This window comes from Vipera berus (assembly GCF_964194415.1).
Source record: "Vipera berus genome assembly, chromosome: 1".
NCBI classification, from domain to species: Eukaryota; Metazoa; Chordata; class Lepidosauria; order Squamata; family Viperidae; genus Vipera; species Vipera berus.
Window position 1 is genome coordinate 355,771,263 of NC_138202.1, and position 15,258 is coordinate 355,786,520.

The following is a 15,258-nucleotide window of genomic DNA, read 5'->3' on the forward strand; positions in this document are numbered from 1 at the left end:
TCCACAAGGGCAGCCCCATGTAGAAAGCATTGCAGTAGTCTAGCCGGGAGGTCACGAGCGCATGGGTGACTGTGCGTAGGGCATCTCGGTCCAGACCCAAAATTTCTGTTGTTAAGTGAGCTTTGCTCCATTCTACGACCTTTCTTGCCACAGTTGTTAAGTGAATCCCTGGAGTTGCTAAAGTTGGTAACCCGGTTGTTAAGTGAATCTGACTTCCCCCTTGACTTTGCTTGTCAGAACTTCGTAAAAGGGGATCAGATGGCCTTGGGACACCACAACGGGTCATAAATATGATGTCAACTCTGCAACGAAATTAGCTGAAGCCATCTTCCCTTCGTTTTCTGTTGCCACAGACTAGGGAGGAGGGAGATGAGTGTTTTATCTTAGCCATAACAATACATTGTTCTGTGGGAACCAAGGTCATTGCTAGCCACATTCTGGCGGGTTGCATCTTTCGTCAGACAGCCCGTGCAAGTAGTTAATTGGGGAATGTGATTTATGACAGGGGTGGGAAATTTCACTTGTAACTTTGTAACCTTGGTGGTGGTGGTAGTGGGGTATTTCAGTCTTGGGTTCACTTTTGACCGTGCCGCTATTATGTAGCCAAATAAATATCTTCTTTAAGGAAGCTTTTTACTGGTCTCATCTATCGGAACCGCGACCTACGAAGCAGTGGTCCAGCGTCTGAATTTTGATGACAGCACCAGGGGGATGCTGCAAAGGTCATCACCGTGAAGTCACTTTCCCCAGTGCCTCTGTAACTCTGAACCGTCACTAAAGGAACTGTTGTAAGTCGAGGACTACCCGTATTTCCTGAAACCGTCTGCCCCATAGACCGGGTTCCTGACCAGTCCCCCTTTTTCTAGGTGTTTGGGTCAAACACCCCCTACCAACCGTTCCATCAGCAGGCGCTTTTCCCTAGTTTTGTGCGCTCGTGTTCGGGGCCCCCGCGCGCCTAGCGATATCTTTCCTCCCTCTTTTCTGAAAGAAAAGAAAAAACAAAAACAAAACGAAAAAACCCAACCAACAACAAAACCCAAACCAGCAAGTGTCGACTGTAATATCACGCGGCACAGTTTGAGTTCCAGTTTTTCTGTCCGACTACCGAGCCGAGGCCAAGAGAGCAGGGTAGGTATGTAACAGACACCCCGCGTCAGCTGTTTCCTGCTCGCCGGCGGACAAGGGCCCCATTCATCAGTCTCCCTTTTATCCTTGGGGGGTGTGGGGGGGTGAATAAGTAATTATATCAATATCGAGAAAGAGCGGCTATTTGGAAGCCTCTGTTTAATGTGGCAGGGCGACATAATGAAACCCGCCGTTCCTGGCGACCCGAGAGAGGAATGTAGCGATTCCAGCCCGGCCGGTAACTTGATCCACGCGGACGCCCCCGTTTCTTTGGCACGGCAGCCGGCCTTTTATCCCGCTGGCTGGCAGCTCCTGAAGGGGTTGCATTGACGGCCGTTTTCCCCTTGCATTGTAATTTTTAACGCCAGACACGCTCGAGTGGGGACGAAGGGTAACTGGAGCCCTCTTCTCCATAGAGCCCAGGCGAGGAGATAGTTGATCCCGACTACTGTAGCGTAACGCGCCGGGTGACTTAGCATTTGCTTACCTGGGGGTGGGGGTTGGGGAGGGGTGGGGTGGGGGAGGATAATCTTACTGATCACAAGAGGATGGAGGGAGGGGGGATTTGGACAGGAGTACTGTGTCTGTCTGCTTCTCCGTGTCAGTGTGACATTTTTATTTTATTTTTATGCTGGGAAGGTGATGTGGCCTGGCTGTCATTGTCTCTGTTATTATTATTATTATTATTATTGGCCATGGAAGGATCTCAGATCAGAGTGAACGCTAGAATCTCGGAGGCGGAAGGAAGCTTTTAGACCTGGAGATCAACCAGCGGCTCAGGGCAGGAATCGAAATGAAAGCAGGTCTGACTGACGGCTGTCCCGTCTTCTGCTTTATGACGTTCAGCCAAGGACCCAGCATCTCTTTGGGTCACTGAATGTCTTGTGGGGAGTCTCGGTCATCCAGGTCAGGGTTGTCCCAAAGGTGCTTTTTCAGGAGGCAACTGGACTTCCTTGTTTTTCTTTGAAGATGTTTCGCTTCTCATCCAAGAAGCTTCTTCAGCTCTGACTGGACGCTGAGGAATGGAAGGATTTTTATACTCCTTGCAGATAGCTGGTTATTTGCATTCTTTTAAAGAGTCCTTGATGTCACCTGGAGGCTTACCTGTGTCCTCAGGGTCACCTGAGTGGTGCAAATGGGTGTGGAGTCTTCTTGGGACTGCTGAAAGGACTGTGTCGATGATGATGATGATGATGATGATGATGATGATGGAAGGGACCTTGGAGGTCATCTAGTCCGACCCCCTGCTCAGGCAGGAAACTCTATACCATTTCAGACAAATGACTGTCCAGTCTCTTCTTAAAGACTTCTAGTGTTGGAGCATTCACCGCTTCTGGAGGCAGGTTGTTCCACTGGTTAATTGTTCTCACAGTCAGGAAGTTTCTCCTTAATTCCTCGTTGCTTCTCTCCTTGGTTAGTTTCCATCCGTTGCTTCTTGTCCTGCCTTCAGGCGCGTTGGAGAACAGCTTGACTCCCTCTTCTTTGTGACAGCCCCTGAGATACTGGTAGACTGCTGTCCTGTCCCCCCTCGTCCTTCTCTTCATTAAACTAGACATACCCAATTCCAGCACCCGTTCCTTGTATGTTTTAGCCTCCAGTCCCCTGATCATCTTTGTTGCTCTTTTCTGCACTCTTTCTAGAGTCTCAACATCTTTTTTACATCGTGGTGACCAAAACTGGATGCAGGATTCCAAGTGTGGCCTTACCACAGTGTGGCCATACCACTTACCAAAGTGGTATTAACGCTTCACGTGATCTTGATTAGCAGCTTCATCACACTCTTCGCTTACATTCGACTTGCAGTCTATTAGAACAGGGGTCCCCAAACGCCAGGCCGTGGCATGCCAGCAACCGGGTCGTGGCATGAGAACAACCAGGCCATGCAAACATGGGACCCAGGCATCATGCAGAACCATGCTCCCTTCAGTCCATGGCAAATCCTCTCTGCACGGAACCGGTTCCTGGTGCCCGAAAAGCTGGGGGCTGCTGTATTAGAACACTCTGACCCTTTTCACTTGTTCACTTGCCATGGCACAGCTCCCTCCATCCTGTACGTGTGCTTTTCATTTCCATGTTCAGATTATTATTTTTTCTTTCTCTGCAATTTCATCCTGTTCATTTTGGCACACTCTTCAAGTCTGTCTAGATTTTGGAATCTTCTGCTTCTCTTCCAAACGATGTCTCCTCATTTTGTATCACTTGCAAATTTGATAATCATCTCTTTGGTTCTTTCATCTAGGTCAGTAAGAAAAACGTTTCATAGCAACTCAGAACAGAGCTGTTTATGGATATCCTTGGGTGCAGTCCTCCATCTAGCTCATGTATTATCTAGCTCAGGGGTCCCCAACCCTCGGTCCGTGGACCAGTACCGGGCTGCGGCATGCCAGCAACCGGTCCACATAAACAAGGAAAGCCCCATCCACAGGATGCAGGCAGCACACAAAACCACCCACTCTCCGGTCTATGAAAAAACCTTTCTCCACGGAACTGGTCCCTGTTGCCCAAAAGGTTGGGGGCCTCTGATCTAGCTCATATTTCGTCTAGTGGCTAAGGCACCAGGCTAGAAAACGGGAGTCTGTGAATTCTAGACCCGCCTTAGACATGAAGCTGGCTGAGTGACTTGGGGCCAATCACCAGGAGCCTGAGATTTCTAGACCCGTCATAGGCTTGAAAGCCAGTTGGGTGACTTTGGGCCAATCACCAGGAGACTGAGATTTCTAGACCCGTCATAGGCTTGAAAGCCAGTTGGGTGACTTTGGGCCAATCACCAGGAGACTGAGATTTCTAGACCCATCATAGGCTTGACGGTGACTTTGGGCCAATGACCAGGAGACCAAGTTCTAGACTTGCCTTAGAGATGAAAGCTGGCCGAGTGACTTTGCGCCACTCAGCAAGAGACTCAGAGTTCTAGACCTGCCTGAGACATGAAAGCTGCCCAAGTGACTTTGGGCCAATCACCAGGAGACTGAGAGTTCTAGATCCGCCTTAGACTTGAAAGCTGGCCGAGTGACTTTGGGCCAATCACCAGGAGACTGAGAGTTCATGACCCGTCATAAGCTTGAAAGCCAGTTGGGTGACTTTGGGCCAATCAGCAGGAGACTGAGAGTTCTAGACCCGCCTTAGACATGAAAGCTGGCTTAGTGACTTTGGGTCAATCACCAGGAGACTGAGAGTTCTAGTCCCTCCTTGGGCATGAAACCCAGTTGGGTCACCTTGGGCCAGCCCAACTCACCTCACAGGGCTGTGGTGAGGAAAAAAGGAGGAAGAAGAAGCATTTGATATGTTTGCTGTCTTGAGTGGTTTATAAAAATAATAATGGCGGAATATAAATTAAATAAACAAACTGCTCACTCCCAATTGGTCCAGTAGGATTGCAGTGACTGCCCTTTCCATCCAGTGTCTAGATTTAGCCCCCCCCACACAAACACTGATGGAAACCAGCCCTAGTTTTTTTTCTTCTTTTTTAAATGGGCACCAAGTTCAACCCTGAGCTACCAATGCTCTCTCTCTGTCTTCTATTGGTTCTCTTATAGGTCTGCAATGGCTGCATCTTGCTTGTCTCAATCTGAACAGCAGCTAGATGGCAGCCAAGAGTTACTCAGTGATCAGATGGTCCTCCAGGGGACCCATAATTGTAAGGCATATTTTAACAAAACCAGCCAGCAGATGCTATGATAGGGAACAGGAGGGGGGGAAGGGAAGGGAAGGGAAGGAAGGGAAGGGAAATGGAGAAAGGGAAGGGGGAAAGGAAAGGAAGAAAGGGAAGGGGAAAAGGAAAGGAAGAAGGAAAATGGAGAAAGGGGGAAAGGAAGGGAAGGGAAATGGAGGAAGGGAAGAGAAAAAGGAAAGGAAGGGAAATGGAGAAAGGGAAGGGGAAAAGGAAAGGAAGTAGGGAAATGGAGAAAGGGAAGGGGAAAAGGAAAGGAAGTAGGGAAATGGAGGAAGGGAAGGGAAATGGAGAAAGGGAAGGGGGAAAGGAAAGGAAGTAGGGAAATGGAGGAAGGGAAGGGAAATGGAGAAAGGGAAGGGGAAAAGGAAAGGAAGTAGGGAAATGGAGAAAGGGAAGGGGAAAAGGAAAGGAAGTAGGGAAATGGAGGAAGGGAAGGGAAATGGAGAAAGGGAAGGGGGAAAGGAAAGGAAGTAGGGAAATGGAGGAAGGGAAGGGAAATGGAGAAAGGGAAGGGGGAAAGGAAAGGAAGTAGGGAAATGGAGGAAGGGAAAGGAAATGGAAAAAGGGAAGGGGAAAAGGAAAGGAAGAAGGGAAATGGAGGAAGGGAAGGGGAAAAGGAAAGGAAGAAGGGAAATGGAGGAAGGGAAAAAGGAAGGGAAGGGAAATGGAGGAAGGGAAGGGACAAAGGAAAGGAAAGGAAAGGAAAGATTACAGTGTACAGAGAAATTAGAATATTATACATGCCAATTGGCAGAGGTTTTTCACATGGTGGATGACATTAGTTTGATGCAATTTATTGAGCATTTAATCGACTTCTCCAAACAAAAATCAAAATTCAACACTTGAAGAAGTTACTGTTAACATTTCCTAAATCTGTCATTTATATTTTATATTGTAATCCTCCGTTCAGGGCTCTGCATGCAGTAGTTTTTATAGCTAGGAAAATGTGCTTAGATTAGTTTCAACACATTCAGCATTATTATCCAACATTTCCTGAGCTGCTTCAGCCATAACTCTCTGGACTATTTCTACTATAGTAGTTTAATTTTGCTTGTTAAAAATGAAGTGAAGGTCTCAAACAACTGTTGCTGAAAACTGATGCTTTTCTGGTTTTGTAACTTCACTGCATTCTGAACTTTGTTTCTTATATTCATTCACTTTTAGCTGCATTTATTTCAGTGTTACCTACTCGGTCGTCCCTGTTTTTTGATTCTAAGTAGAATGACTTGAGAAATTGCAATAAAAGCATCTTACGATGCATTGGCTGTTTTGTGCTGTTTTGTTTGGAGGTTTTTGTGCTGTCTAAAATGTAGCACTGACAGTCAGAAATGTAGGTTAATAGACAATGCTAGATAAAGGAAAGTAATTTTTGTATTCCCACAGCTACTCAGTTCAATAAAAATGTGGGTTATTGTTCTGTACCAGCCTGCTACCGGTCCTGCAGAAAAGGCAGGGACAACCCCTTTTACAAGAAGGCAAGAGGCTGGAACTAAGCCTGCCAAATTTATGGATTCAAAAGCAAACAGAACAAGAAACGAACCATGAAACAGGAGCTATTCAAGCGGTTGCCTTCAGCAAACCAGCCCTCCCACGCATTCCCCTTTTATACAGTTCAGGGCGTGGCTTCTCTCTGCCTCCTTCCGAGGTGCCCCATTGCCTTCCTCTGTTTACTCCTGATTGACTGCCTCCTGCGTCGGGCGTCCTTGAACAGGGCCAGCTGTGGGTCATCTTCATCCACGCTGTCAGGCTCACACAGCTGGGTCTGCGTTGTGACCAGGTGGGAGGGGCCTGGCTGAGGGCTCTGTGGAGCCTCAATATTATTCTCAGCAAGCTCTTCAACACCCCCCTCCTCCTCCTCTGAGTCGTCCGACCCAACTGCCGAACCCACAGGCTGACCCTGAATCACAACAGTTATTAGGCAGTGAAAAGAGAACTCATTTATTTTCCCAAGTGATGTTTTATTTACCAGAATTAAAAAGAAATAAAGTGAGGGGTTATAACTGAGAACAGATGGCACAGTGTCTTTATCTGATGGCACAGTATCTTTATTTGATTGGTATCATTTTTGTAATGATCACAGAACCAGTTTGGTGTGGTGGTTGACGCATAAGGCTAGAAAAAAATGAGTTCTAGTCCTGCCTTAGGCAGGAAGACTGGCTGGATGACTTTGAGCCAGTCACCAGGAGACAGTGAGTTCTAGTTCCACCTTAGCCATGAAAATCAGCTGGACGACTTTCAGCCAGTCCCCAGGAGACTGAGAGGTCTAGTCCCTCCTTAGCCATGACAGCCAGCTGGACAGCTTTGAGTCAATCCCCAGGAGACTGGGAGTTCTAGTCCTACCTTAGCTATGAAAGTCAGCTGGACGACTTTGAGCCAATCCCAAAGAGACGGTGAGTTGTAGTCCCTCCTTAGCCATCAAAGCTAGTTGGACGACTTTGAGCCAGTCACCAAGAGACGGTGAGATGTAGCCCCTCCTTAGCCATGAAAGCCAGCTGGACAACTTTGAGCCAATCACCAGGAGACAGTGAGTTCTAGTCCCACCATAGGCATGAAAGCCAGCTGGACAATTTTGAGCCAATCACCAGAAAACAGTGAGTTCCAGTCCCGCCTTATGTAGGAAAGCAGACTGGGTGACTGTGGGCCAATCACCAGGAGACTGTGAGTTCTAGTCCCATTTCATGCATAAAAGACAGCTGGGTGCCTTTTGGGCCAATCACCAGGACACAGTGAGTTCTAGTCCCGCCTTAGGCATGAAAGCCAGCTGGGTGACTTGGACCAATCACCAGGAGACGGTGAGTTCTAGTCCCGCCTTAGCCTTGAAAAGCCAGCTGGAGAACTTTGAGCCAATCACCAGGAGATGGTGAGTTGTGGCCCCGCCTTAAAGCATGAAAGCCAACTGGATGAGCTAGGGCCAGTCACTTTCTCCCAGCCTTAGGATGGAGGCAATGGCAAAGCACTTCTGAAAAAAATTCCTTGTGAGAAAAGCTGCAGGGACTTGTCCAAGCAGTCTTCAAGAACCGGACCTGACTGAACAAAAAAAAAAGATTAATTGAACGAATTGAATTGAAATTTTAATACCTCTTTGAAACTTTGCGATAAAAGGAACTTAGTTAGAAGGTGGTGGTGGTGGGGAAATTGCCAAATTAATATCTTTAATGGGATTTTTTTTTTACCCCCGTAGTTACAGCCTTCCAGTCCCTGCACTAAGTGTTCTTGCTCCGACATTGAGCAAAACACCAAAAGTGCTGCTGAGGCCAAGAAGGAGAACGGAGGGAAGTCACCGATCCCCAAAATATTTTTCGGCACCCGAACTCACAAGCAAATAGCTCAGATTGTGAAGGAGCTGCACCGGACTCGCTACTCGAGTGTTCGCATGACCATTCTGTCGAGCAGGGAGTACTCCTGCGTCCATCCACGGATCTCCCGAGGGAGCAACAAGAATGAAAGATGCTCAGAGTTGCTGGAAGGAAAAGAGGTGAGTGGTTTCAGAATAACAGAGCTCGAAGGGACCGTGGAGGTCTTCTAGTCCAGGGCTTTTCAACCCGTGGTACATTGGCACCTGGCACTTGTGGTACGCGACCATCCTAGGAAAGTGGTAGCAGGGGAGGGGAATGAGCTGAACCGGTAGCAGCACCGCACAAGCCTGAGCGAGAGACGGCTGGAGCTGCAGGGCTGTCAGGGCTCAGCGGAAGCATCAGGATCAGCGCCAGGCTTTAGCTGGAGCTCGGCGCTGATCCTGGCGCTTCTGAGCCCAGAAGAAGCGCCAATCAGCTGGAATGTTGCAGCATCTCCAGGGTCTTGTGATTTACATTCAGATGCTTGGCAACTGATTCATGTTTATGACGGTCACAGGGTCATGTGAAGTGACCAAAACCTGATGCAACCACCCAGCAGATGAGGGGGCAGGAATAAAAATCAAACACCCCTGCTGCCAATCCTCAACAGAAATGCTCACGACAATGAAAACCTCGGACAGGAGGAAGAGCGCCGCCGGGCGGGCAGGCAGGTGTCTTGCTCGGCTGTGGCTTGGGGGGGCACTTTTTTCAGTGCCATGGTAACTTCGAACAGTCACTAAGCAAACTGTTGTAAGTTGAGGACTACCTGCTCTTCATCACTTTTTTCCTTTTGGGGGGGGTCATCAGGTTTTTGACACCTTGCTAGGCGACTGGTGGTCCTCGGATGTTGCCGTATCCTAAAAGTGGTACAATGGGTGAAAAGGTTGAAAAGCCCTGTTCTAGTCCAACCCGCCTGGCTCGAGCAGGAGACCCCTACACAACTAGTCTCGACCCCACGGCCACAACTGAGCCCAGGATTTTTGGCTGCTAAGTGAGAAATTTGTTAAGTGAGTTTTGCCCCATTTTACGACTTTTCTTGCCCTGATTGTTAAGGAAATCACCGCCGTGATTCGATTAGTAACCCGGTTGTTAAGCGAATCTGGCTTCCCCATTGACTTTCCCGGTCAGGAGGTGGCGAAAGGGGGTCACATGACCGCAGGACACTGCAACCGTCATAAATACGAGTCAGTCGCCAAGCGTCTGAATTTTTATCATGTGACCATGGGGATGCTGCAGTGGTCACAAGTGTGAAAAATGGTCATAGGTCACTTTTTCCACTGCAGTTGTAACTATGAACGGTCACTAAACAAGCTGTTGTAAGTCAAGGACTACTTGTAATAGAGTTGGAAGGGATCTTGGAGGTCTTCTAATCCAACACCCTGCTCAATAAGGAATCCATTTCGGATAAATGGCTGTCATGTCTCTTCTTAAAAACTTCCAGTGTTGCAGCATTCACAGCTTCTGGAGGCAGGTTGTTCCACTGGTTAATTGTTCTCACTGCCAGGAAGTTTCTCCTGAGTTCTAGGTTGCTTCTCTGCTTGATGAGTTTCCATCCGTTGCTTCGTGTCCTACCCTCTGGTGTTTATATGTCACTTACATTTATTGTAGTAGTAGTAGTAGTAGTAGTAGTAGTAGTAGTAGTAGTAGTAATAATAATAATAATAATAATAATAATAATAATAATAATAATAATAATAATAAACAATAACAACAACAACAACATTGGAAGGGAACTTGGAGGTCATCTAGTCCAACCCTCTGCTCCACTAAGAGGCCCTATACCATTTCAGACAAATGGCTGTCCAGTCTCTTCTTAACTTAGGATGGTCACTAAATGAATGGCTGTAAGTTGAGGACTACCTGCACGTGAAGGTTCGTGGTTGTTGCTGGTTTTTTTTTTAAAAAAAAAATCTCAATTGTCTGCTTCCAGGGCGTGTCTTGTTCTTTTTATCACGGAGCCCATAGGCTGACTGAGCGTCTCTCGATGCCATCGGTGGATAGAAAACATCAGACTTGGGATCTGGAAGAATTGGTGAGCTTGGGAAAGAAACTCCGATCCTGTGCCTACTTTGCAGCTCGTGAGCTAATGGCGTATGCTGAGATTGTGTTCTGTCCATACAACTACCTTTTGGACTCTCAGATAAGAGAAAGCGTAAGTATGAATATCTTTGCCCAGGATTGTCTGGGATGCTGCACATCCTCTTCACGACTTGTTTTCCTTGCTACCTTCTGGGAGGAGGGGGCTCCATGCTATCCGAAGCAGAACATCCATAATAATAATAATAACAACAAGAAGACATGTGATATGTTATTTTGAATATATATTAGTAAGAAGAATGATATGTATTGACCAACTGATACTGTTTATGATTATTGCTTAGCATATTCACTACAGCTCTTTACTATTATATTAATTAGCATTACACTGAACACCTGTACCCGGACAATAGTCTGTTTGCTAAACCTTGAAAATGTTACTGGGGGGCAACCCCAATGTTGTTCCCAATCCTGTCCCAAACCCAATCCCGATCCTAACCCTACCCCTTAAACCCTATCCTGGTCCTACCCTTTCCCCAACCTTATAAAATTCAATAAAAACTACTACTATTACTACTACTACTAAAGGTAAAGGTAAAGGTTCCCCCGCACATGCGTGCTAGTCATTTCCGACTCTAGGGGCCGGTGCTCATCTCCGTTTCAAAGCCGAAGAGCCAGCGCTTGTCCGAGGACGTCTCCGTGGTCATGTGGCCAGCATAACTAGACGCCAAAGGCGCACGGAACGCTGTTACCTTCCCACCGGAGTAGTCCCTATTTTTCTACTTGCATTTTTACGTGCTTTCGAACTGCTAGGTTGGCAGAAGCTGGGATGAGTAACAGGCGCTCACTCTGCTACGCGGCACTCGGGATTTGACCCGCCAAACTGCCGACCTTCTGATCGACAAGCTCAGCGTCCTAACCCACTGAGCCACCGCGTCCCTATACTACTACTACTACTACTACTACTACTAATAATAATAATAATAATAATAATAATAATAATAATGATAATAATAATAATAATAATAATCTGGAAAAAAATACGAAATACCGTGACCTGGCCATCGAATCTGCGCGATTATTGATGAAACGTGTAACAGTGATACCCATTGTCATCGGGGCACTGGGAACTATGTCCAAAAACTTTGCAAAACACATCAAGAAATTGCAGCTTCCTGCAATAACTCCAGCAAAGCTACAAAATACTGCGCTACTTGGAACATCTTACATTTTAAGGAGATTCCTGGTTGATACATAGGATGCTGGCAGCAGCCCGTGTCAACCATTAGTGCCAGTCAATTTGAGTGTTCAGTTGACTTAGTTTCATGTTTTATGAATAGTAGTAGTAGTAGTAGTAGCAGCAGCAGCAATAATAATAATAATAATAATAATAATAATAATAATAATAACAACAACAACAACAACAACAACAACAACAACAATAATAATAATAGAGTTGGAAGGGATCTTGGAGGTCACCTAGTCCAACCCCCTGCTCAGGCAGGAAACCCTACCATTTCAGACAAATGGCTGCCCAGTCTCTTCTTAAAAACTTCCAGTGTTGGAGCATTCACAGTGTTCCAAATAACATCAACCTTGTGAACTCTCAGGCTTCGTCTTTCCGCTATGTATTCAAGATGAACAGTGATTAATATTTATATGCATTTATATGTAAAGGTGTGGGTTTATATGTATGTTGTATATAGCAGGGGTCCCCAACCCCCGGTCCATGGACCAGTACTGGGCCAAGGCATGCCAGCAACCGGTCCACACAAACAAACAAAGCTCCATCCGTGGGATGCAGGCAGCACACAAAACCACACAGCCTCCAGTCCACGAAAAAAAGCTCTCTCCACAGAACCGGTCTCTGGTGCCCAAAAGGTTGGGGACATCTGGTATATAGCATGTTTATGTCTGTATTATGTGTCTGTACACTTTTGAGAGCAGGCAACAGAATATTCCTTGGTGACCTTGGGGTCCGTGAGGACACAGGTAAGCCTCCAAATGGCTTTAACGACTTCCTAAAACAGGGGTCTTCAAACCTGGCCCTTTTATGACTTGTGGACTTCAACTCCCAGAATTCCTCAGCCAGGCACGCCCTCTGTAAGCAGTTTACAGAGTCAGCCTCTCGCCCCCAACAATCTGGCTCCTCATTTTACTGACCTTGGAAGGACGGAAGGCTGAATCCACCATGAGCCAGTCAGGATCGAACTCCTGGCAGTGGGCAGAGTTAGGCTGCAATGATGCATTCTAACCATTGCACCACCATGACAGGGAAGGAAGGAAGGAAGGAAGGAAGGAAGGAAGGAAGGAAGGAAGGAAGGAAGGAAGGAAAGAGAAAAAGGGAGAGAAAGAATGAGGGAGGGAAGGAGAAAAAGAAGAGAAAGGAGGGAGGGAAGGAGAAAAGAGGGAGAGAAAGAAGGAAAGGAAGGAAGCAATAGCACCTAGATTATATACCGCTTCACAGTGCCCTCTCTAAGCGGTTTACAGAGTCAGCCTCTTGCCCCCAACAATCTGGGTCCTCATTTTACTGACCTTGGAAGGATGGAAGGCTGAGTCCACCATGAGCCAGTCAGGATCGAACTCCTGGCAGTGGGCAGAGTTAGGCTGCAATGATGCATTCTAATAACCATTGCATCACCGTGACAGGAAAGGAAGGAAAGAAGGAAGGAAGGAGAGAAAAGGGAGGGAGAGAAAGAAGGAGGGAGGGAAGGAGGAAAGGGAGGGAGAGAAAGAAGGAGGGAGGGAAGGAGGAAAGGGAGGGAGAGAAAGAAGGAAAGGAAGGAAGCAGTAGAACTTAAACTTATATACTGCTTCACAGGGCTTTACAGCCCTCTCTAAGCGGCTTACAGAGTCAGCCTGTTGCGTCCCCCCCCCTCGAACAATCTGGGTCCTCATTTTACCGACCTTGGAAGAAATAGCCTGCAGTACTGCTTTCTAACCACTGGGCCACCACAGCTTAGTTGTAAATGACGGACACACGACCCCAGGCTATTGCAACCGTTGTAAATACATGTTGGATGCCAAGCAATCAAATTTGCTGGAATTGGGTATGTCCAGTTTAATAAAGAGAAGGGTGAGCGGTGGACATGATAGCAGTCTTCCAGTATCTCAGGGGTTGCCCCAAAGAAGAGGGAGTCAAGCTATTCTTCAAAGCGCCCGAAGGCAGGACAAGAAGCAACAGATGGAAACTAGTCAAGGAGAGAAGCAACCTAGAACTAAGGAGAAATTTCCTGACAGTGAGAACAATTAACCAGTGGAACAGCCTGCCTCCAGAAGTGGTGAATGCTCCAACACTGGAAGTTTTTAAGAAGAGACACGACAGCCATTTGTCTGAAATGGTATAGGGATTCCTGCCTGAGCAGGGGGTTGGGCTAGATGACCTTCAATGTCCCTTACAACAACTTCTTCTTCTTCTTCTTCTTCTTCTTCTTCTTCTTCTTCTTCTTCTTCTTCTTCTTCTTCTTCTTCTTCTTCTTCTTCTTCTTCTTCTTCTTCTTCTTCTTCTTCTTCTTCTTATTATTATTATTATTATTATTATTATTATTATTTCCAAAATAAAAAGAAGGCTGCTTTTGGTAATTGATAAACTAATTGATTTCCATTTTGTGCAGATGGAAATTGAGCTGAAAGGTCAGGTGCTGATTTTAGACGAAGCTCACAATATTGAGGACTGTGCACGGGAGTCGGCCAGCTATAACGTGACGGAGGAACAGCTCAGGTTGGCGCAAGAGGAGCTGGATGCGATGGTGAACAACCACATTAGGCCGAAGGACCACCAGCCTTTGCGTGCTGTGTGCTACAGTCTGACCAAGTAAGTGAAGAGCACTTAAGCATTGGAGTGAAAATGAGCTTCGGGACTTTGAGGTGGAAATGATTGTGTTACTTGGTGGTCATCTAAATTTGTTTAGTAAATGAATTAGTTCCATTCCATTCCATTCTATTTTATTCTATTATTATTTCACTCTATTCTGTTCCATCTGTTCTGTTCTGTTCTGTTCCGATCCGTTCCGATCCATTCCATTCCATTCCATTCCATTCCATTCCATTCCATTCCATTCCATTCCATTCTATTCTATTCTATTCTATTCTATTCTATTCTATTCTATTCTATTCTATTCTATTCTATTCTATAAAATTTGCCTGTTTTGCAGTTGGTTAAGGCTTGCCTGCAGTCAGCTGATCCAGAGCGGTTATGAGACCTCAAACAAAGTCTGGAGCGGAAGTCAAATGGTGGCCATTTTGCATGAAATGGGAATTACAGATGCCACATTTCCCATTTTACAGGTAGGAATTTTTAACGATACATGAAAATCAGTTTGAAGATGCCATCTTCAAAACTGTTTTGGAACTCAATGGTGAAAACAGCATACAGGTAGTCCTCAACTTTTAATACTTCGTTTAGTGACTGTTCAAAGTTACAGCGGCACTGAAAAATGTGACTTATGAACATTTTTCATAGTTACGACCTTTGCAGCATCCCCATGATCACGTGATCAAAATTCAGATGCCTAGCAGCTGGTTCATATTTATGACCGTTGCTGTGTCCCAGGGTCATGTGATCCCCTTTTGTGACCTGACAAGCAAAGTCAATGGGGGAAGCCAGATTCACTTAACAACTGGGTTATGAACTGCAGTGATTCACTTAACAACTTAATTGGGTTTTAGTTTAACTTCAGGGACTGTAATTTAATTAATAGTTTTAACTGATTTTCATTTTGTATGCTATGTATTTTAATTTTCCCTGTAAACCGCCCTGAGTCCTACGAGAATAGGGCGGTATATAAATTTAAATAATAAATAAATAAATAAATGAAATAAACTGTGGCAAGAAAAGTCATAAAATGGGGCAAAACTCACTTAACAAATGTCTCACTTAACAACATTAAATTTTGGGCTCAGTTGTGATCGTACGTCGAGGACTACCTGTATTAACATTCATCTGGCTAAAACAAATTTGCACGATGTTCTTAAATTGTTTGGATTTTGCTTTGTAGAAACCTAGTAATCAATTCATTAATTAAATACTAATAGAAGTGCATATTTGTAGCTCAGGGTTTATTTTATTCATGTATCCTATTTCTGTGTGTC

General features: G+C 45.9%; 1 protein-coding gene across 1 annotated transcript in view; it reads left to right on the forward strand.

The window, feature by feature from the left end:
• Positions 1-15,258, forward strand: part of BRIP1 (BRCA1 interacting DNA helicase 1) — a 118,359-nt gene that overhangs the window by 30,321 nt on the left and 72,780 nt on the right. The window contains exons 7-10 of the mRNA XM_081346670.1: positions 7,977-8,270; positions 10,061-10,282; positions 13,782-13,981; positions 14,322-14,454. Coding sequence (XP_081202796.1) covers positions 7,977-8,270; positions 10,061-10,282; positions 13,782-13,981; positions 14,322-14,454 — 849 coding nt within the window. The remainder of the gene's footprint in view (positions 1-7,976; positions 8,271-10,060; positions 10,283-13,781; positions 13,982-14,321; positions 14,455-15,258) is intronic.